Below are 21372 nucleotides of genomic sequence, written 5' to 3' on the forward strand. Positions count from 1 at the left end.
GCGATTTTTTTTTAGCCCCCACTTAGACCAAACACACTTGGACATCCGAGAGGTCGTTCCAGGTCTCATGGGCGGTGGAAAATAAAGATATGCGTAGTTGAATAAGAGGTGATTTGATGCCAATAAGCGTTTTAACCCTAAAATAGGGGTTGGCTCTCCCCATAATAATCTATATATTAATTCAATATTCTTCCCCCCAAATAAGAAATAAATATTTTATGATTCTGTCACGTTTATTTTAATTCCTACATGAGTGCCAAACCGCAAACATAAGGGCCCATTGTGTTGCTATTCATAGTTAAGCCACACGAGGGCAGTGTTTCCCCTAACACGCCTCAGGCTGCTTCCGGCGAAGAAGACAACTTCCGCTTTCTTTTCCTCTCCCACCCGCTCCTCCGCCATCACGGAGTACCGAACAAAAACCAATGTCGAGCAAAATGGGGAGAAGGCGAACAGCGGAAGAAAGCCATTAAACCCCGTGACAGCACCTAGCGGAACATGGAGCAACCCCGCGGGGATTTATGACATCATTCCACGATGCGGACTTCCCAATCGGCTCCTAATGTCGCTAGAATCGCTAACTACCGACACCGCTAATTAGCGTGCGATTGTGATAGCGGCCGCTCTTGTCGCCGCTAGCTCCGTTAGCTTGACAACCAGCTAGCTGTCACCAGCGCACTCGATGGGCCGCTTTCATTCATGTCGCCTGCAATATTCTGTCCGATTTTCCCCGGCAGTGTCAGGATGGCGACAAGTTTGAGTATCGGTGTCTGCAGGCAAAATGCAGTTTACTCGCGCTGAGTAGGCGCACTGGGGGTGGGGGGGTGGGGGACCAAAAAGGGGGAGTGAGACCTACATTTTTCCATCCAGGCCAGTTAGCTAGCTTTGGCTAGCTACAGTGGATATCAAAAGCCACGGTAAGAAAAGCATTGCAATAATGAAATTAAAACCTTTTGAGTCATCGTGTGTTCTGACGTGTTGCAGCAACATTGAACTTGAAGGGTTTAATTGATGTCATCTCATGTACCTCGATGAGCATCATTAATGTGCCAATTAATGTAGCATATACTTTTGGATTTTTATAAACATGTTTAAATCCTGACCACCCAGGCGCTGGTCATGCCTTCGAGTGTGCGGGCCGGGAGCCTGAAGGACCCGGAGGTGGCTGAGCTCTTCTGCAGGGAGGATCCTGAGAAGCTCTTCACCGACCTGAGGGAGATTGGACATGGGAGTTTTGGAGCTGTGTACTTTGTGAGTTGTGTTTCAGTGTCATTTTTTTTTCCCTCACCATTTTTTTTCGCCACTCATCGTCTGTTTGGCTATTAGGCCCACGACATCCGCACCAATGAAGTGGTGGCCATCAAGAAGATGTCCTACAGCGGCAAACAGTCCAATGAGGTAACAGTGGCGCTCACCAATGCATGCAAGCGTCCGTCATGCTGGCTCAACCGGGACTTGTGTTTTAGAAATGGCAGGATATCATCAAGGAAGTCAAGTTCCTCCAGAAACTGCGACACCCCAACACGGTCGAGTACCACGGCTGCTACTTGAGGGAGCACACGGCATGGGTAAGCCCGCTGGTTTTTTGAAATTGTAAATAAAATAGCATCGTTGGCTCACATAGACGCCTCTCTCTCTTTCTGCCAGCTGGTGATGGAGTACTGCTTGGGCTCGGCTTCCGACCTTCTGGAAGGTAAGCGGGGAGGAACCCGTTGCTCACGATTCCTCGTCGGCGTACTCAAAGCTTGACATCTTGTGACTTCTCTTCACTTAGTCCACAAGAAGCCCCTCCAGGAAGTGGAAATAGCCGCCATTACTCACGGTGCCCTCCAGGGTCTGGTCTATCTTCACTCGCACAACATGATTCATCGGTACGCCGCTTTGTCAATCTGCAGTGGATTTAATTTGCTCACGTTTTAGTGCGACCTCTGTCTTCATTATGCTGAGCTGTCATTTTCTCTCAGGGATGTGAAAGCGGGAAACATTTTGCTCACAGAGCCTGGTCAGGTCAAACTGGGCGACTTTGGCTCCGCCTCCATCGTCGCCCCGGCCAACTCTTTTGTAGGAACACCTTACTGGTAGGAGCTTTCTTATCTCGTGATCTGCCGAGGGGAAAAGCGGCGAGTGGTTCAATATTTGTCTCCTCCGTGCAGGATGGCACCTGAGGTGATCCTGGCCATGGATGAGGGTCAGTACGACGGAAAGGTGGATGTGTGGTCACTTGGCATCACCTGCATTGAGCTGGGTAAGATTGATTGATTGTTTGCCTTGATGTCCTCATCTCACTGTTCCGCTTTGTTCTCGTCCAGCCGAAAGGAAGCCTCCTCTGTTCAACATGAATGCTATGAGTGCCTTATACCACATCGCACAGAATGAAAGCCCCGTGTTGCAGTCCAATCACTGGTAAGTATCGTGTGTGTGTCTCCAAACATTTTCATTGGCTCCTTCAAACACCAGCTTTGTCTTTTAGGTCCGATTATTTCCGCAATTTTGTGGACTCGTGCTTGCAGAAGATTGCCCAGGACAGACCTACCTCCGACGTGCTGCTCAAGGTGAGCGTCGTCACAAAGCTCATTTATCGTAAGCCCTCCATTTTGTTCAACCCGTTTCTCCCTTCCAGCACCATTTCCTATGCAGAGAGCGTCCCATGACCAGCGTGATGGACCTCATTGCGCGCACCAAGGACGCTGTCCGCGAGCTGGACAACCTTCAGTACAGGAAGATGAAGAAAATCCTGTTCCATGAGGCACACAATGGGCCGGCGCCAGAAGGGGCTGATGAAGAAGAGGTAGGGGAAAAAAAATGGACACAATTGACACGGCCAAACATCATCATCGACCCTTCTCAGGACGTGGAGCAGTACATGCTGCGCACCGGCACAGTCAACAGCATGGAAAGCTCCCACTCACTCCCGTCCATGTCCATCAGCGCCAGCTCCCAAAGCAGTTCGGTCAACAGCCTGGCGGACGGCTCGGACGACAGCGGCGAGATGGCCATGATGCAGGAGGGCGAGCACACCGTCACCTCCAACAGCTCCGTCCTGCACAAGCCCCTGGTCAGTCCAAACGTACACTTTGGAGGCTCGCAGCTAAACTCAACCCGTACTCTATTGTCATTTTCCGCAGAGCCACGACAACATCTACGACGACCCCTACCAGCCGGAGGTGGACTTGCAGCGAGATGCCTCTTCCGCCGGTGGAGGTGGGGCAGGAGGCGGAGGAGCAGGAGGGGGAGGAGGAGGAGGGGGGAGGCGCCGTCGAGGCCGTGACCATTTCGCCACCATCCGGACCGCCTCGCTCGTCACCCGCCAGATCCAAGAACACGAGCAGGGGTCGGCCCTTCGAGAGCAGATGTCCGGGTAAATCGGCGATATGCGAAAACAGCACCAAAAGCCAATGAGCAAAATTAGAATACAGCTCCTTGCAGGTACAAACGTATGCGGCGGCAGCACCAGAAACAGTTGATGGGTCTTGAAAACAAGCTCAAAGCAGAGATGGATGAACACCAGCTGAGGCTGGACAAGGAACTGGAGAACCAGAGGAACAGCTTCTCTATGGAGGGTGAAAAGTTGTGCAAGAAGCACTCGGCTATCATGGACAAGGAGGTGACTTGTTGTATTCGACGATGGTATTCTTGAGAAACGCTCCGGAAGTGAGAGGATGAGAGCGAGACTTTTTTTTTTGTATTTGCTCCACAGACTAAAGCGGTCCTGACTGAGGAGAAGAAGTTCCAGCAACACATACTCGGCCAGCAAAAGAAAGAGTTGACCAGTCTGCTGGAGTCGCAGAAACGACAGTATCGACAACGCAAAGAGCAACTCAAAGAGGTGCGGCCCGTGTCAGCGGCAGCTTTTATACTTCTATCCGGTTCCTACACGTTAAAATGGATCCGTCACTCCAGGAGCTGAATGAGAACCAGTCGACGCCGAAGCGGGAGAAGCAGGAGTGGCTGGTGCACCAGAAGGAGTGTCTGCAGCAGCTCCAGGCGGAGGAGGAGTCGGGACTTCTGAGGAGGCAGAGGCAGTATTATGAGCTCCAGAGTCGCCAGTACAAGAGGAAGATGCTGCTGGCACGCCACAACCTGGAGCAGGATCTCCTCCGAGAGGTAACCCGGAGAGTGAGCTGGAAGACAATTTGCATCGGTGATCGCCTTTGCCGTTGTCCACCAGGAGCTGAACAAGAAGCAGACGCTGAAGGACCTGGAGTGCGCCATGCTGCTGCGCCACCACGAGTCCACGCAGGAGCTGGAGTTCCGCCAGCTGAGTCTGGTGCAGCGCACCCGGGCCGAGCTGATCCGCACCCAGCACCAGACGGAGCTCACCAACCAGATGGAGTACAACAAGCGGCGTGAGCAAGAGCTGCGTCAGAAGCACGCCGTGGAGGTCCGGCAGCAGCCCAAGAGCCTCAAAGTGAGTGACAACCAGAGCCAGATCTCAGATGGCCCCGGTGCCGCCTTGGCAGAGGAGACGCAGATAGAAAAGCTAGAGGAAGATGAGCAAGGCACCGAATCTGTACACCACGAGGACGTAGAGCCAAAGAGAAGCGAGTGCTGGCAAGTTGAAGCGAGTCAGACGACAGAGAACCACGGTGAGGAGTTAGAAAAGCGACACGTGACCAAAGAGACGTTAGCAGAGGGCAGCGAATGTTTACACGATGATGCGATGAAGGCAAGAGAAGGCTGGGAAGACTTGAGGGAGGTGGAAGGGCTTCAGCGGCAAAATGGCGCCCAATTTAGAGAGGGGGAGGAAGTTGTTTTTGATGACCACGAGAAGCCGGCACAATTTAGAGAGGGTGACCTTCCCACCCGTTACGTTGACCCCGAGCGTGACGCCAGGCCAACGCGCAGAGGCTCCGATGAGTGCCAGAGCTGGGAAGATGCCAGGGAGGTGCAAGGGCAGCAGTGGGGGGAGGAGGAGGAAGAAGAAGATGAGGAGGAGGAAGGCAGAGGCGTGGCCGACGGATGCCCCTCTGAGCAACTCATGAACACGTTGTCGGAAATGAGACGCACCCGCGAGCAGGAGCTGGACGACCTGTCCGAGTTCTACTTCCCGGAGGTCCCCGAGGAGCTGGAGCCCGCCGCAAACGTCCCCCTCCCACCTCCTCCTCCTCCGCCCTCGTCCTTCCCGTGGCTCTTCTCTCACTCGCTGTGTCTCCTGCTGTCGCTTTGGGCCGCCGCCCGGCCCTGCGGCCTCACCTTGCTCCTCCTGTGCGTTTTCCTCTTGTCTCTACGCCGCTCGCCTCCTCCGCCCTCGCTCGGGTCGCTCATCCTGTCTGCCGAGCTGACCCTCCTGGCCCATTTCTTCTCTTACCTCCTTCTGCGCTCCTTCTTTTCGCTTTCCTTTTCCTCCTATCTGTCGCTCAGCCTGTGGGCCAGCGGCCTCATGAGTTTGGGGCTCTCCTTCAGCTTGGGGATGTACTACGTGCCCATGATTTTAGTCTCGGCCTCCTTCTTGAGCTCGCCCTCTCTCTTCCTCTCGCTCTACCTGCTGGTGGTGCTGGTGGTGCGGCCGGCCCGCCGCTTCCTCCAGCGCGGCCCCCGCAAAGTCAACCGGCTGTGCATGCGTGTGCTTTTCCGCCTGCCGCGCCCGCTCTTCGCCGTGTGCCAGTCGCTTCTCGGCGGCGTGGCCGAGCGCAGCCTCTACGAGATGTTCCCCAAAGCGGGGCGCAACTGGGGGGTGCGGCGCTCCAAAATCCCCGTCCCCCTCAAGAGCCTCCCTTTAAATCAGCAAGCTCGCCGCAGGCGGCCTTCCTATCTGGCGCAGGCCACCCGCTGGGTGAAGCAGTTTGTCCGGCGCCCGCTCGGGGTCCTCGCCGACCTGACCAATTCGCTGGTGCTCAATCTCGCCGGTAAGATAATCCAGAAGCTTCCGGTCGCCATCGATCGCCGGTTGAGGCGAGCCGGGCTTTTGAAGACGAGGCGGCCCAGCAGGCTGCCCCGACTTCTGCCCCGCGAGGTGAGGGAAGCCAGGCTGAGGGAAAGAGTGAGGCGCGAGATGGAGAGGCGGCGGAGAGCGGAGAGGGAGAGGATACTCCGCGACGACACTCGGTGGGAGTGCGCTCTGCGGAGAACGTCCTCGGGAAGGTTTGTCAGGGGGAAGGTTCGGCCGTGGAGATGAGAGCAGAGAGAAAGGTGCACGTGGGCACTCGCATGTGTTATAGTTCACGCAGGCATACTCCCAAAATCGGGCTTTAACGTTTCATTATTTTGCTTTTTGTAAAAGTTCCTTACACTCATGTTTTGTTCTTCATTTGTAAGACAATTGGAAGTTTTTTTTTTTTGGATCGTGTCTGTGCAATTTTGTTTCTATTTCATTTTGGTGTTCTTACTTTATACTTGGAACGAATATGACGGAGCTAAGTGCGGACAACGTTTCGCCCGAGACCAAACACTAGTTTCCCGGGTCAGTCAGAGCGTGCAATAAATGTCACGACCAAATCTAGTGTGCGACAAGAAAAAAAAAAAAAAAAGAAACAGATATCAGCTACTATTTGAATCCAATTTCAATTTTTATTGCTGTTTATGCGATAATCTTGTTAGGTTTTACCATGTAAACTTTTGATTTAGTCACGTAGAGCCGTTGAGTGCCTTTGAAATACATATTTGCACAAATGCTTTAAAAAAACAATTTACGGGAAGACTGAAATGAATAGTGAATATTTGAAGTATAATATTTGATGTGTTATTATTATATGAAGCCATATAGACAATCGTTTCCTGAATGTGAAGTTAGATGTAATCTGAAGTGATGGTTGATTTATTTCCCCAAAGAGGACTAGATAACGTTTATTAGGTTGGACCAAAAAGGAAAAAAAATTGTACCATTTATTTTCACTTAACAGGAGCTTTAAAAGGGCTGTAGTATATTGTAATTACCTATAGATGCCACAAGACGGCGACAACAGCCCAAAGATGCTACCAGATAGACCAAAGTAATGCTATTGGGGGTTTTTTTCTTCCCCAAAAATTCTAAATAGGCAAAAATCATAAATTCCGAACCGTAAATAGGCGTGGGAAGGCGTAAATTTTTTTGCGACAGGGTACATTTCAAAATAAGCTCAAATGCGTCATGCATATTGGCGAACACATCTCAGCTGTATGTGATGTAGAAGTTGTTAAAAAAAAAAAAAGCAAAACTCCCTCAGGGGAAACAGTTTGAGCTTTGCTTTTGTTCTGTTTTTTTCCATTGAAACATTTCACGTCATATTTAATTTGTTAAGTTATTTGCCATTGATTTCCATTTGTGTGTTGAGTTGTCCCCTGTTCCTTTGTGTACGTTTACATGTTCGTATTGTGTTGTTAGCGCATCACCTTGAGTTTTATACCAAATTGAAGCAGTATTTCTTTCAAGAGTCGGAGTGCGATGTTTGGCAGCCTTTTTTTTTTTTAAATTCACATTTGGCTGTGTTGCTCACATGCTTAAAAAAAAAGCTGTCCTATTTTTCTTTACAGTAAAATAAATTCAGCTTTATTTAACTCATTGTCTTGTTTGTTTTTATGATTTCAATTTCCTTTGTTGTCATTTGTGTTCTTTCTCCCTAACACCAGCCTTTTTTGTCATCGTGGTCACTTTTTTTCTCGTTTATTTCGAGTTTTAAAACATTTGAGAATTAATATAAAAGAAAATTCAAGTAAAAACGAATAAATTAAACACTGTCACATATCAACATTTTTAGTTTTATGTAATTGGTTGATTGGAAAATTGTTATAAAATAAATTGATTATTCCAAGATCCCCATGTTCAATGATGCATGCTAGACCTGGATCTCTCCACCCCCCCCCCCCTCTCTCTTTCCATCCTGCAGTCCAAAGAGCTGCAGATCAAGCGGCAGTTCCAGGACACGTGCAAGATCCAAACCCGCCAGTACAAAGCCCTGCGGAACCACCTTCTGGAGAACACCCCCAAATCGGACCACAAGGCCGTGCTGAAGCGCCTGAAGGATGAACAGACCCGGAAGCTGGCCATCCTGGCCGAGCAGTACGACCACTCCATCAATGATATGTTGTCCACGCAGGCTGTGAGTAAAAGCATATTTCTTTTATATCCTTCTTAAATAACTCCCCCTCCCCTTTTTTTTGGTCTTCTTTGTAGCTGCGATTGGACGAGACGCAGGAGGCTGAGTACAAAGTGCTGCGTATGCAACTGCAGCAGGAACTGGAGCTGCTCAACGCCTACCAGAGCAAGATCAAGATCCATACAGACACCCAGCACGAGAGGGAGGTCAAAGACCTGGAGCAGAGGGTCTCCATCCGACGGGCGCTGCTGGAGCAGAGGGTCAGAACTTCTCAGCATGATGTCACTTTTCGCCTGTGCCAGTATTTTATAGTGCATGCCACTTTTACTATGTCTTGCATCACTCACAGCTCCCGCTTGAAGGTCATCATTTTCTTCCCTCAGATCGAGGAGGAGATGTTGTCCCTTCAGAACGAGCGTTCCGAGCGCATCCGCACTCTCCTGGAACGTCAGGCTGGCGAAATTGAGTCCTTTGACTCTGAGAGTTTACGTCTGGGCTTCACCGGCATGACCCTCACGGGCCACCCGGGCGACGCCTACTCCAAACAGGGTTACCCTAACGCGCCGCCCCCGGCCCCCCGCTCCACCAGCCACTGGAGCCACGGGGTGCACCCCATGGCCGCAGCCATGCCGCAACCGTCGCGACGCAGCCACAACAGCAGCGGCGGAGGAGAGCGAGGGGAGCGACGTAGCGACTCCTCCTCCTCGCACTTGGCAATGGCGCTGGCGATGGGGAGGGAGGGGGGTAGGGAGGCGCACCACTCGCCCCATTCCTCCTCTTCGTCGTCCTCCTCGTCTTCCTCCCACCACCAGCGCCACCATCTCCCCCAGCACTACCACCACCAGAGCACACCGCAGTTGTACCGCGAACGGGAGCGGGATCACGACCGGGAACGGGAGAAGGAGAGGGACTGGCCCGGAGCGCGGGGACCCGGCGGAGATCTGGTCCATCCTCTCCCCTTGCCCTTTTCCCATCACCTGCCCTCGCGCTCCTCCTCTCAGTCCCTCGCCATGCTACCTCCACCACCCCCGGCCCCTCCGTCCATCTCCGGCCCCTCCTCCTCCTCGTCTTCCTCCTCGTCCTCGCAGGGGGCGGTCTACGGAGGTATTCGCGCCGCCCCTAGTCTGATGGCGCTGAGAAACAGCCCCCAGCCTCTGAGGAGGACGGCGTCCGGCGGGGGACCCGGGGCGGCCGCCGGGCCTGACGGCGTCCTGAGCCGGAGCACCTCGGTCACCTCGCACATCTCCAACGGCTCGCACCTCTCCTACTCCTAATCTCGGAGTTCTCAAAACCTTTTGGCTTCAGGAGCACTTTTCCGAGAGATGTTATTTCTCCCCAACTTTCCCCACTTATACTAGAGAATACTGTTAATCACTAAACAATTGGAGACCCCCAAAATCGGTGATTCTGAATGTGACACGAGTACCGCTAGTAGGCTCCTTCTAGTGGTACACGAAAGAATCACTACCTAAATTAATTTGATTGTATTTAAGAACTGTTATTTTAATTATGAGTAACTTAAGGCACCATTTTGAACAGTAGCTTCATTCAATCTCAGTTTGCCTGCCTTAGGCCACGAGGACATCGGTGGACACGTGAGACAAAGCCAGGCCCCATTTTGAGCTGCATCCTGCTCCCTTTATCCACTCAGGGTGGGAGAGAGGAGAGAGGAATGTAACACAATATAGTCTTTTTTTTTTTTTTTTTTTAAACTTTTTAGGACTTTTTGTCTCTCTCCCTTCCCTATCAGAGCTGCAGATTGGGCAGCTGCATCTTCTATGATGTTCTATGTCGGAATGGAGGAACTGAGAAGACAGCTGGGGAAGAACATGTTGTTGTTGTTTTTGGTGTACACACTGTACTTGTATGTAATGTCCAGATATATAAGCACTGTTAATTTAACCAAGAAGAAAACAAAAGTGGCTAAAATGAGTCGACTTGAGGCTAATTTAAAAAAAACAATATTTTATTCATTTTTTTTGTGTAGGGTTTAAAAAGAAAAATGTTGCTTGGAACGTCACCAATGCCTTTAGGGATGTCATGTCATCAAACCGTGTCTTTGATGACCACAAGTGAATGTTTGTAAAGAGAAGTGTAACAAAGAAGGAAGATATTAATCATTCAGGCATCCATGACGTATAGAGTATCTTAACAGACGTCACTTCAATGCATGAGCTCGATGTGCAAAAGACATTCGTAAGCGTCACCAAAACATATTTGAAAAGTAATGTAACCGTTTCACCGCGCCACATTTTTTGGATCTATATTGTACATATTTATGTGGAATATTATAAGCCGGTTTTATAGAGTTGCGCAGATGCCGACGAGTAATTTTGATATACGGTATTGTATTCAAATCAGTGTTGAATTCCGAGATTTCAGAGCAAACGATTCCAAAATGCATTTTCTAGAGTTGTCAATATGACCGTAGGCAATCCTGATTGATTGTAGCTGTCGTCGTATCATCGCACTATTTCAACCTGCGGTTAAAAAGCTGTAAAAAAAAAAAAAAAAAATCATATATATACTGTCGGGTTCGTGTGTGAGGTATTAATGATTATTAATAGGAGGTTATTGATAATTGTTAATGATTTATGTATGTGTGTAGACATGTGAAGTCAAGTCATGATGACACTTTTTGAATGACAATAATCAAAAGACACGACAGCAACCTGTTGAATATACATTCATGCGTTTTCTATTTTATTTCAGGAGTCATCCGGACAAGCGTGAGGCCATCGGCATTGATAATTTAATCTTCTGAGCATCCTCGAATCGGTACAGGTAAAAACTTTCAGAGGGGGCCAATGCCCCCGCCGACCCCCCCTTCTAACTCCGCCAGTGCTTTGTAACAGTGATGGCTTTTTGACAAGTGTACAAAAACTGCCAATGGCCTCAGGTTTGTCTGAATGATAACAAAATTTGAATTTCTATCTGTTTTATATTAGCGGTGCTCCGTTCAATCAGCCACCGGCCGATTTCGCTGTATGTGAAATTTCAGGATGACATTAAATGCACCACAGTCTCTCTGTTGCGATTTGCTGATGACACTCTTTGAAACTGATTGGTAAGGTCAAAAGGTCAAATAAGATTAACCTTTATAGCTAACGTTCTGTGTTCATCTTGAAATTTCACCCCAAAACAGATGATCCCTAATTTTTTGGTGAGTCGCATGTACATCACATACAGAAGAGGAAAGTGGACTCATGTGAACTCTGACCTCCAATTTTTTTTTTTACAATTGGTCACTGGAATGTAAAGGCTGTTTACAGTTTTTAATTTTCAAGTGTTTTTTTTTTTTTTTTTTACTTCGATTCAGGACTACACAGAAAGCACAGGAGGACAATGAAAATGAGAACACATGGTCAGGCCTGGGCCTCGACCGAGCCGCCGGCCGGGTTGCTTCTGAGCCGGCGGCAGTGACGCTGCTGAGGCCCAAAAGGTCCTTTCCCCAACCTTCCCTGGAGGTCTAAACGAACTGAATCGGAAAGGAACACCTAACCGCCGCCGTTGTTGTTTGTTTTGACACCAGAATCTCAGTGCATGCATGCGTTAAGACTCCTCATTGAAACAAAAGCTGTCAACATGCTGGATTGTGTCCGGCGTGGAAAACTTCAAGTGTGAATCTCTGCAGAAGCAGAAGGAAGTGGCGAGACGTGCAAGGTATTGTTTTGAACATTTTAATCAAGTATTCCGGGTGATGGAAACAAAATGGGGTGCTTTAGACTAAAGTTAATAAATTGATATGAACACATTTATCTCGTGTAAGGTCATGTGCTTTCTCAGTCATGGAACAAAAGAGAGAACAGAATACAGACAACGGCCTGGTATTTCACAAATCTTCGAAAAGATTGTTGCCGTGTGTGCAGCAGGCCAGAACACATATAAGGAAACATGTTGAACGTGGTCGCGCTAACGCGCTAATACTCTTCGCCTTCCTCGTCGTCCGCCAGGCTGTCGGTGCCCACCTCCTCGTAATCTTTTTCCAGGGCGGCCATGTCTTCCCTGGCCTCGGAGAACTCTCCCTCCTCCATGCCTTCGCCCACGTACCAGTGTACGAAGGCGCGCTTGGCGTACATCAGGTCGAACTTGTGGTCGAGCCGGGCCCAGGCCTCGGCGATGGCGGTGGTGTTGCTCAGCATGCAGACGGCCCGCTGCACCTTGGCCAGGTCTCCGCCGGGAACCACGGTGGGAGGCTGGTAGTTGATGCCAACCTTGAAGCCGGTGGGGCACCAGTCCACAAACTGGATGGAGCGCTTGGTTTTGATGTTGCTGATGGCCGAGTTGACGTCCTTGGGCACCACGTCGCCCCGGTACAGCAGGCAGCAGGCCATGTACTTGCCGTGGCGGGGGTCGCACTTGACCATCTGGTTGGCCGGCTCGAAGCAGGCGTTGGTGATGTCGGCCACCGTCAGCTGCTCGTGGTAGGCTTTCTCGGCAGAGATGACGGGCGCATAGGTGACCAGGGGGAAGTGGATGCGCGGGTAGGGCACCAGGTTGGTCTGGAACTCGGTCAAGTCCACATTGAGGGCGCCATCGAAGCGCAGCGAGGCGGTGATGGATGACACGATCTGCCCGATCAACCGGTTGAGGTTGGTGTAGGTGGGCCTCTCGATGTCCAGGTTCCGGCGGCAGATGTCGTAGATGGCCTCGTTGTCCACCATGAAGGCGCAGTCTGAGTGCTCCAGTGTAGTGTGGGTGGTCAGGATGGAGTTGTAGGGCTCCACCACCGCCGTCGACACCTGGGGGGCGGGGTACACGGCAAACTCCAGCTTGGACTTCTTGCCGTAGTCCACCGACAGGCGCTCCATCAGCAGGGAGGTGAAGCCTGAGCCCGTTCCGCCGCCGAAGGAGTGGAAGATGAGAAACCCTTGTAGGCCTGTGCACTGATCAGCCTGGGGGGAAAGGAGGAAGATGAAAATAAGAAATGTTTTTTTTTTTTTTTTAATCAAAATTGGCCAAAATTGTTTCCACCAGAAATTCTTACCAGTTTGCGAGTTCTATCAAGGACCAGGTCGATGATCTCTTTTCCGACAGTGTAGTGACCACGAGCGTAGTTGTTGGCCGCGTCCTCCTTCCCAGTGATCAACTGCTCAGGATGAAAGAGCTGGCGGTACGTCCCTGAGCGGATTTCATCTGCAGACCGCAAGGAAAATTGATTTCAGATCACAAGCACTGACATATTATGTTGCTGTTTCATGTCAGGTGGAGTGAAAGATTCTTCATACCGATGACGGTCGGCTCCAAATCTACAAAGACCGCTCTGGGGACATGCTTGCCAGCGCCGGTCTCGCTGAAAAAGGTGTTAAAGGAGTCATCCCCGCCTCCAATGGTCTTGTCGCTAGGCATCTGGCCATCGGGCTGGATGCCGTGCTCCAGGCAGTACAATTCCCAGCAGGCATTGCCCATCTGGACGCCTGCCTGGCCAACGTGCATGGAAATACACTCTCTCTGTAAGGGAAGAGTAGATGAGACAAAATCAATTTTTGACATTTTATAACTTTGTCACATATTGTCAAGTTTTATTAAGTAACTTATAAAATAATTAAATATTGTTTTAAATGTATTTAATTTTGGTATATAAAAAGGCTGCTGTCGTCCATGGAAGTTTCATCCAATCCAATGCAACCGGTAGTCCATTCCACCAATCCAGATGAGCCAGGCCAGTCACGTGATCACGCTGACCGATTTTAAAATATAAGACTCACAAGTGAGTCAGCAGTTACTAAATTTTTAGGTCGTTTGATTTCACCCGATACGTATTAAATACCCGAGGGCTGTACTTTTGACTTTTGTTCTTATCTTAAAGTATCAAAGTAATACATTAAATTTTGCCTCCTCTGCCATTGTTACGTTCAAGGACATGCGGCCATCCGATGGCGCCCTTTGCACGAGGCGGAAGATTAACTTGTGGCTTCACCGCCTGATCAGAGGAAGGCTTAAATACGTAACAAGTTTATTAGTCGCTAAAGACGCATTAAACACATTTAAAGATAACAAGAGGGGTAATCGTTAAGTTATCACAACCCTTTTCTCCCAGTCAGTTTGAACCACGAAGGCGTTTTTTGGCCTAGGCGTTCACTCGCCAGACAAAAATGACGCACTATTTTTTATTTTTAAAGAATTGCGCAGAATTTACAAATTTTATCATTTGAACCACACAGTGATCAGTTTAAATCAACAGTATTATAAATAAGCTTAAACACGACGAAGTTGCTAGTTATTTGGCTTTTTTTTTTTTTTACTGCGACACTCACCTGTCATTTTGACATTATTCCTCTTAATATTACTGGCAATAGCATCATAATTTTTAGTTCCTCGGTTTTCACTAACCATGTTTGAAGTTTTTCTTCGCTGACGTTAGGTAGTCTGTTGAAGAAATTAACTGCAGTGCTCTGCGGAGGGAAAGAGGCACCAGTACTTATAGTTGAGCCAGGGGCGGGGCTAAGTTTGAACGTTTGAATTTCTCGCGAGCGATCCGTTGGTCCTGCTGCATTCACGTGTTCCTCGTAAACATGTAAACCCGATTAAGGCCTCGTGTGACTTAAGTTAAATTATAGCTTGGACGTTTCTTTAATGATTAATAGACTGTTCGAGTCTTATCTAGGAGTTTCTGATCTAAAAGCTTGATAAGTAGTGACAGGAAATAATATTGATGTAAGATACACTGTAGATTTAATTTGGCTCAGATTTTAACCTTGCAGTGAAGTAACCATAGGAGGAACTGCATAGTTGTGTTCGATTCGTTTTTTATTTATAAATACATTGCCAATAAAATACACGTACAACACACATAATTTTGACTGATGCCTGTTGCAAGACACGTTTCTAAAATGTAGTTTGTGCAAAAAAAGAGAGAAACGATGTTTTTACCGGACCTTATTAATAACCACATTTAATTTCATGATCAGATAGCTAACAAATTGCTTGTTGTAATGTAGACGATCCAAATACGACGCAGTTCCTGCGCCTTTTCTCCATTGTGCTATATGCGACTCTGACATCATTATTGCGGGCCGACGGGAGGATCGCTGCGCACCGCCCTTTAAGACGGGTCCGAGGCTCGGTCGTTGATGAAAAAAACAAAACAACAACCAAAAAAGTCGTGGCGGCGGCGCTGGTTCCGAGACGCGGGGGGAAACCGTCTTATTTCGACGTACGGTCCCATCCAGCTGGTTTGGAGGACAACAACAAACCGTGAGTGCATTTTGTGTGAGCCGACACGCCCGGGCAAAGAAGGAAGGAAGGGTGGGGGAGGAGGACCGCGAGGACGGGGAGGACGGGGAGGACCGACCGGACTCGAGGCCGCGGGAGACGGAAGTGAGAGAGGGGGTTGCTCCGAAGAGGAAGCCCTATCCCTTTAAAGAACGAGTGGGCCATAGCGGTGCGAGAAAAGGAGAGGAGGGGGAGAAGAACGAGGAATTAAAAAAGAAAAGGAAGAAAGACACAGGGAGGGCGGAGGGAGAGCGGGCGATAAAAAAAGAAAGATGACATCCTCGCGGCTGAGCGGCCGAGGTGGGGCGACGGGCCGCGGCCCGGCGAGAGCGCCGCTCGCTCGGGCCACGGCTTGACTCCGATAGCGAGGCTTCGACAAACACCCGAGTGGCCTAACGGACGAGCTGGGAAAACAGAGATTGACTCATTAAAACAAAGCATGTCTTGACGGGCTGACAGATAACGTGTCTTATAACCCCGTGTTGCACCAAAAAAAATACTTTTATTTCACGCAGGATGGCTCGTACGTGTAGTCTTGTGAAATTTCGACGTGGGCTTATAAGGGAAGTCGAGCTAATGTGATTTTTTTTTAGCGGTGGCCTGATTCTCGTTGAATTAATCCAAGTCAAATATCCGAATCTGCAGGGCGAAAGGCATCTCGGTGCTACCCGGCCTACGTGCGTCCACTGTTGCGCCCATTTGGTTTCACCGCATCATGCCGCCCCCCTTGACATCACCACTTTTCTCTTCACCGTTTTTTGGTTGAGACCCACCGTTGCTTTATTCAGTTTTTCAACGTTGGGTGTGGTCATTTCTTTTTCGAGGGCCGACCCCAAAACCATGCGAAAGCTGCCCTCCTCGATCTCAACCAGGAGCTGATTTTATAATCTCCATCTCAGTGGTGCAAAATGGATGCTGCGTGGAGCAATTTCCTCTTCCAGGTAGGCTTGGTGAGAACCTCTCTTTTGTTGTTGTTATTCTTAATTGGACTCAGTGGCAGCAACTATCAGCAATGCTGCAGTGGCGAGTAGTGTGCACTTTTGGTGATGATGGCTTCTTGTCTCTCCAGAATGCTCCCACCCAAAACCAAGTGGAGGGGGGCCTCCAATCGGAGCTCATGTCGGTCCACACGAGCTCTCCCCAAACCCCACCCACCGAGCACATAGCTCAGCCTCCCTCCACCGTGGACACCACCGCGCTCAAAGAGGAGCCCATGCCCATCGAGGTCCATGGAGCTGATCCACACCCTGCTGCCACTTCATTAGGTACACCAATGCATCTGTTTCCTGACTTGATCACTTCACATAAACCACCATCGTCATGATTCGTAAAATCCTGTGAATAACACATTATGCCCCTAAAAAAAATGTGAAAATATTTTTTTCCTCTGCACCTGTGTCTCCAATAATGTGAATAAATCAATTGAAAACATACCAATACATTAGTTTTAGTAAGGTAGTGGTTTTAGTAAACCGGGGTCTTTTATTGGAGAAGTTATTGACAGTCTTTTTTTTTTTTTTTTTTTCTTTTCCCTCGGCGCAGTGAAGCCCATGTCCCGGCCAGGCCGCGTGCCGCACATCTGTGCCATCTGCAACAAGCAGTTCAAGAACAACTACAACCTTCGGCGGCACCAATCGGTCCACACAGGGGTACGCATGAAGGACAGGGCCAGGGAGCAGGCGCAGGGGGTGCAGGAGGGAGCCGCTGGCCAGGTGCTCACGGTGGTCCCGTCGGTGATGGCGGTGGGGGCTGGAGGGAGGGCGGAGAGGACCCCCGGAGTGCCCCTCACCCTGCTGCACCTCTCCGCCCTCCCCCTTCTCGCCCCTGCCGGCGTGCTGACGGGTGCCCAGCAGCCGCATCTGGGTAGTCAGGATGGTGAAGGGGTTGCCATGCCCGACGTAATGGCTAGTGTTAACCCCCATGCTCCGCCTCCTGCTGCTGTCGTCATGGCCACAGGGGCGACAGTACAGGTGGGTCAGGCCAGGATGGCTGTTGTTGACCCCGAACCTTCAAAGCATGTTGTTTCTTGAACCGCGAGCCACGGGGATGGTCGACTTGGGCCCTCGCGTTGTCACCTGACAACCTCCCCCCGTGTGTTGCGGTTGACGGCGGTGGATAGCAAAAGCCTTCACACCCCCTGCGCAAATGGCAGCTTTAAAACGGGAAGCTAGATCTTTGCAAAGCTTTTTCCACCGTGAGTATGAAGTAGAACTTTTTCAAACCCAATAACCACATTTATTTTTTTTTACCCTTGCTAAAGTATTTTCTTTTTTTTTTCCTATTTAGTAGTAGCCACATATCTTTTAATGTGAACAGGGGTGTGTAGACTTTTTGGATCCACTTTACAAGTCATCGTGAAGGAACGAGGGACCATAAAGCCACTCCATCCCCGTAGCCAAGTTTAAGAAACGTGCCAGCAGTCACCACCACGCTCCCCTGCATGTTCTCCGCAAACAAAAAAAGAAAGCGCTCTTAACGTTCGGACCAAATATTAATCTAACGAGGAACTTTTAATATGAATCCAAGTTATGCAGGTTTTGGAAATGCGCAAAAGTTGATCGGAGGCAACTGGACTTTTGAAGACGTTTCATTCAAAATGCTACTTCAGTTCTAAATTTTGAAACCAATTTGGTTTTGAAAATGGATTTGAAGGAATTTAAAATTTTGGATGAAAGATGTTCAACAGTTGCCTCCATTCCACATTTGCCTGTTTGTTAATCAAAACTAAACATGGGTGTTTTTGCATGATTTCAACATTCGGACTTTATTGTTTTCCCCTCTGAACTCTTGATGGCATGTTTTTACGCGCCTCTCCCCTCAGCGGCCGGCCAATCAGAACCCCACGCCGGTGAGGAAGAACCACGCGTGCGAGACGTGCGGCAAAGCCTTCCGCGACGTTTACCACCTCAACCGCCACCGCCTGTCCCACTCGGACGAGAAGCCCTTCTCCTGTCCCATCTGCCAGCAGCGCTTCAAGAGGAAGGACCGCATGAGTCACCACGTGCGCTCGCACCAGGGCGGCGTGGAGAAGCCTTACATCTGCCCCCACTGCAGCAAAGCCTTCTCCAGGTGAGGAACATGGCCGCCGTCTGAGAGAGATCAAAATGGATGTGATCAAGTGTTTTCCCCCTTTCTTTTCATCTCAAGACCTGACCATCTCAACAGTCACGTGCGACAGGTGCACTCCTCAGAGCGGCCCTTCAAATGTCCGGTATGTTCTCTAGGATCCAGATCTACCCAGGGATCGGTGGAAATCCGCAATATTACAGTACTCAGCTGTGAACTGAAAGTCATAATAGGTCATAAAGCATCGCCCACATCATAAAGATGAAAATACCAGAAATGGAAAAATCTGTGCTAAAAGTCGAAATTGCCAAATATTCTGCTTTGATAATTCCATTGATATTTCTTTGAGTAGAGCAATTATGATTTTTGAAATAATTGGTCACATTATTGACATCACACGTTCCTTTTCCGTTTCTTTGTCCGACCCAGACGTGCGAGTCCAGCTTTGCCACCAAGGACCGCTTACGCGCGCACATGATTCGGCACGAGGAAAAAGTCCCGTGCCACATCTGCGGCAAGCTCCTGTCGGCCGCTTACATCACGGATCACATGAGGGTGCACAACCAGTCGCAGCACCACGTCTGCCATCTGTGCAACCGCAGTAAGTCCACGCTAAGCAAGACTTTGTCGTGTCGGATGGCATTTGGCACTCTTTTCCCTCTCAGGCTTCACCACGCTCACCTACCTGCGCGTCCACGCTCAAAAGCACCACGGCCAGGAATGGAAGGACAGCCCCGGAGGGTTCGGCGGAGCGGGGTCCGGCGGCGTGCTGGTCTGCCATCTATGCGGCGTCCACTGCAAGACGCCCACCCAGCTCCAGGGCCACATGGGCACCCACAGCAGCAGCCAGAGCACCCAGAGCCCCGCCACCTCCAACGCGGCCGCCAGCAGCTCCATTTCCCTCAGCAACATGGTGACGGCGCCCACCGTCTACGTCACGGGCGGCACGGTGGTGGACCTGCTGGTCACGGACTGCTCGAGCATTGCGGCGCCGCAGTCGCAGAGTTAGCGACGGCGGCAATTACTTCCAAGTCCTTGAAATCAAAAGAGGGCAAGGTAAGAGAAGTGATGCGTCCACGCTAATCCGTTTACAAAGTTGGAGCATCAGAAACACGTTGCATTTCGACACATTTGCATTTCAGACGAGCTTGGATGTCTAATAATAATTTTAAACAGTGGCAGGTTGTTTGGAATAAAAAATAGTTACACGGGCCAGCATCCTTGATCCTCGCATCCAGCTCGACTGATGACAACTTTGCTCTCCTGCGCGTCCGTCGCTGTAATTACAAGAACTTCTCCTCTCTCGCCCTCAACTTTAGCATTGGCTGCTCTGTTTAACTCACACCAGCGCAGATCTTACCTCTTTTTTTTTTTTCTTCTTAATTTTTTTTTCAGCTCACTGACTCAAAATATTTAGTGCTTGTGTTAAGAATGAGAATTAGCACACTGAGGAAAAAAAAAACTAAACTAGAAGGGAAGTTGTGTGTTTGTGTGGACGAGGCAGGACTTCTTTAGCATGTTAGCTTGTTTGTTCAGAGTTTTAACAACAAATCTTTATACTAAAGTGGTTACATTAGTTTAGTACTTAGCGGTATGGCATTGTAGGGGGTGTACTTCTCGGTACAGAGTACAGAGGGCGCCGTAGAGCAACGAGCAGGCCCTTTCGCACTGCACTTAGGAGTAACTGGAAACAGCATGCAGAAAATGGAGGGAAAAAAATATTTTTGCTACTTCCTGGTGTGTTGCTTTGGGCAAGTTTGCATAACGCCACGGCAACCAAGTGCAGTTTGTAAGCGCCTACAGTGAAACCTCCAAAAGTTGATCCAACCTGATGTTCTGTTGTGATGTTCAATGAAAAACGAGATGCGGTTCCTGTGAGGAAATTTGGAATCGTATTTCGAAAACGACTTTGGAGGTCTCACTGTCGTCGTTTGGTTTGTGAGGATGAAAATGAGTTTTCTTGCGCTAAAGTCTTCCTCTCTGGGTCGCGCCAAGAAAAAACAACACAAAAAAAACTTTGAATCAACACTTCAGCTTTTGATACTGCGACTCTTGCACTTGTAAGAAAAGAAAAAAAAAAGAACCTTTTGCATGAAAGCAATCTGAATCGGCTTCTCAGCGCAAAATGAACTTTGAGTGCTTTCACTAAGGTTGTAAACAATAATATTTACATGTTGATTTTATTTTGAAAAATGAACCTTGTTGGCCATCTGTTTGATTGTAACTGTTATTGCCATAGTCTTTTTTTTTCTTCTTTTTTTCCTGTCATTATTTTGTCTACCTGCCAATCCAACGAGTAAATGTTAGCCATTAGATTTAGTGTGTATAGCACCTAACAAACTTTTATCATTTGACGTGGATCTCGCCGGTGTCGTGGAGAAAGGGCTTTAAGTCAAGTCAAGAAGCGCCACAGCAAGTTGACAAACAACAATTTCTGCTTTTGTACTTTTTCAGTTTTGAGTGAATGTTACCTTGACGTTGATTGCTTTTGCGTTGTGTTTAAACTGTGTTCTTCCTTCCTTCCTTCCTGTTGAGGAAAGTTGTCATGTACTAAACAATAATTTTACATTTACACTAAGAGAAAAAAAATACCTCTAGAAATCTGTACGGCTCTTGTGATAAATCTTAATGCCTTATCATACTCAACTGCATTTTATGATGATCAGATCATAGTCATGGGATTCATTAAGAATATTAATGGGATGTATTTATATTTATATTTTTATATTTCTCAACAGTATGCATGTCCAAAAGGTTAGTGCAAAAACCGGGGGAGAAAAGATGCTTATTACAGTCATACAATTTCGGTTATTTTGTAGATGAGGTAGAGATCATGTTCTTGTTTTGTAATTTGGACAATTTCAAGTAAAATGGGTAAACATGCACTGTGTTGTTTTCATCTGTTCGCTAACAAAAAAAGAAAGGAGTCGGTAAATGGAAGCATTTGTGTTTAATATGCTTTAATCCAGGAATTTTCTTAACCAGCATCACTGCTCGTAATCTTGCCTTAATCTCAGTTTTAATCTCCTTGCAGGGGGAATAAAAAATGCAATATTTTGAAAAGCAATGAGTTAGGATT

The 21372-nt window shown here is 48.7% G+C and overlaps 3 protein-coding genes across 8 annotated transcripts; 2 read left to right on the forward strand and 1 right to left on the reverse strand.

The window, feature by feature from the left end:
• Positions 1–369: 369 nt before the first annotated feature.
• On the forward strand, positions 370–11766 carry taok2b (TAO kinase 2b). Of its 2 annotated transcripts, XM_088359232.1 has the most exons (20): positions 370–917; positions 1111–1251; positions 1327–1398; positions 1467–1568; positions 1648–1693; positions 1775–1871; positions 1965–2078; positions 2154–2245; positions 2310–2403; positions 2471–2552; positions 2621–2788; positions 2849–3055; positions 3126–3358; positions 3427–3604; positions 3698–3826; positions 3901–4104; positions 4169–4408; positions 7803–8015; positions 8090–8272; positions 8396–11766. In XM_088359232.1, the coding sequence occupies exons 2-20, from the start codon at positions 1120–1122 to the stop codon at positions 9284–9286; spliced, it is 3477 nt and encodes a 1158-aa protein (XP_088215358.1). In that variant the 5' UTR covers positions 370–917; positions 1111–1119; the 3' UTR covers positions 9287–11766. The 2 variants fall into 2 exon arrangements, with proteins under 2 accessions (XP_088215358.1, XP_088215357.1); XM_088359231.1 differs by lacking the exons at positions 7803–8015; positions 8090–8272; positions 8396–11766 and having other exon boundaries at positions 4169–7133.
• On the reverse strand, positions 11679–14514 carry LOC148382731 (tubulin alpha chain-like). Of its 2 annotated transcripts, none has more exons than XM_088359233.1 (4): positions 14346–14514; positions 13241–13463; positions 13000–13148; positions 11679–12907 (listed from the first exon to the last, which is right to left on the reverse strand). In XM_088359233.1, exons 1-4 carry the CDS (start codon positions 14346–14348, stop codon positions 11933–11935), a joined length of 1350 nt encoding a protein of 449 aa, XP_088215359.1. In that variant the 5' UTR covers positions 14349–14514; the 3' UTR covers positions 11679–11932. The 2 variants fall into 2 exon arrangements, with proteins under 2 accessions (XP_088215359.1, XP_088215360.1); XM_088359234.1 differs by having other exon boundaries at positions 14270–14393.
• Positions 14515–15037: 523 nt separating this feature from the next.
• mazb (MYC-associated zinc finger protein b (purine-binding transcription factor)) lies at positions 15038–21176 on the forward strand. 4 transcript variants are annotated; one of them, XM_088359019.1, is made up of 8 exons: positions 15038–15209; positions 16052–16177; positions 16297–16492; positions 16770–16876; positions 18049–18296; positions 18375–18438; positions 18723–18894; positions 18959–21176. In XM_088359019.1, exons 2-8 carry the CDS (start codon positions 16136–16138, stop codon positions 19300–19302), a joined length of 1173 nt encoding a protein of 390 aa, XP_088215145.1. In that variant the 5' UTR covers positions 15038–15209; positions 16052–16135; the 3' UTR covers positions 19303–21176. The 4 variants fall into 4 exon arrangements, with proteins under 4 accessions (XP_088215145.1, XP_088215148.1, XP_088215146.1 ...); XM_088359022.1 differs by having other exon boundaries at positions 16052–16168; XM_088359020.1 differs by lacking the exon at positions 15038–15209 and having other exon boundaries at positions 15331–16177.
• Positions 21177–21372: the final 196 nt, after the last annotated feature.

Source organism: Syngnathus floridae, chromosome 18, assembly GCF_059516105.1.
Source record: "Syngnathus floridae isolate MCC-2025c chromosome 18, RoL_Sflo_1.0, whole genome shotgun sequence".
NCBI lineage: Eukaryota > Metazoa > Chordata > Actinopteri > Syngnathiformes > Syngnathidae > Syngnathus > Syngnathus floridae.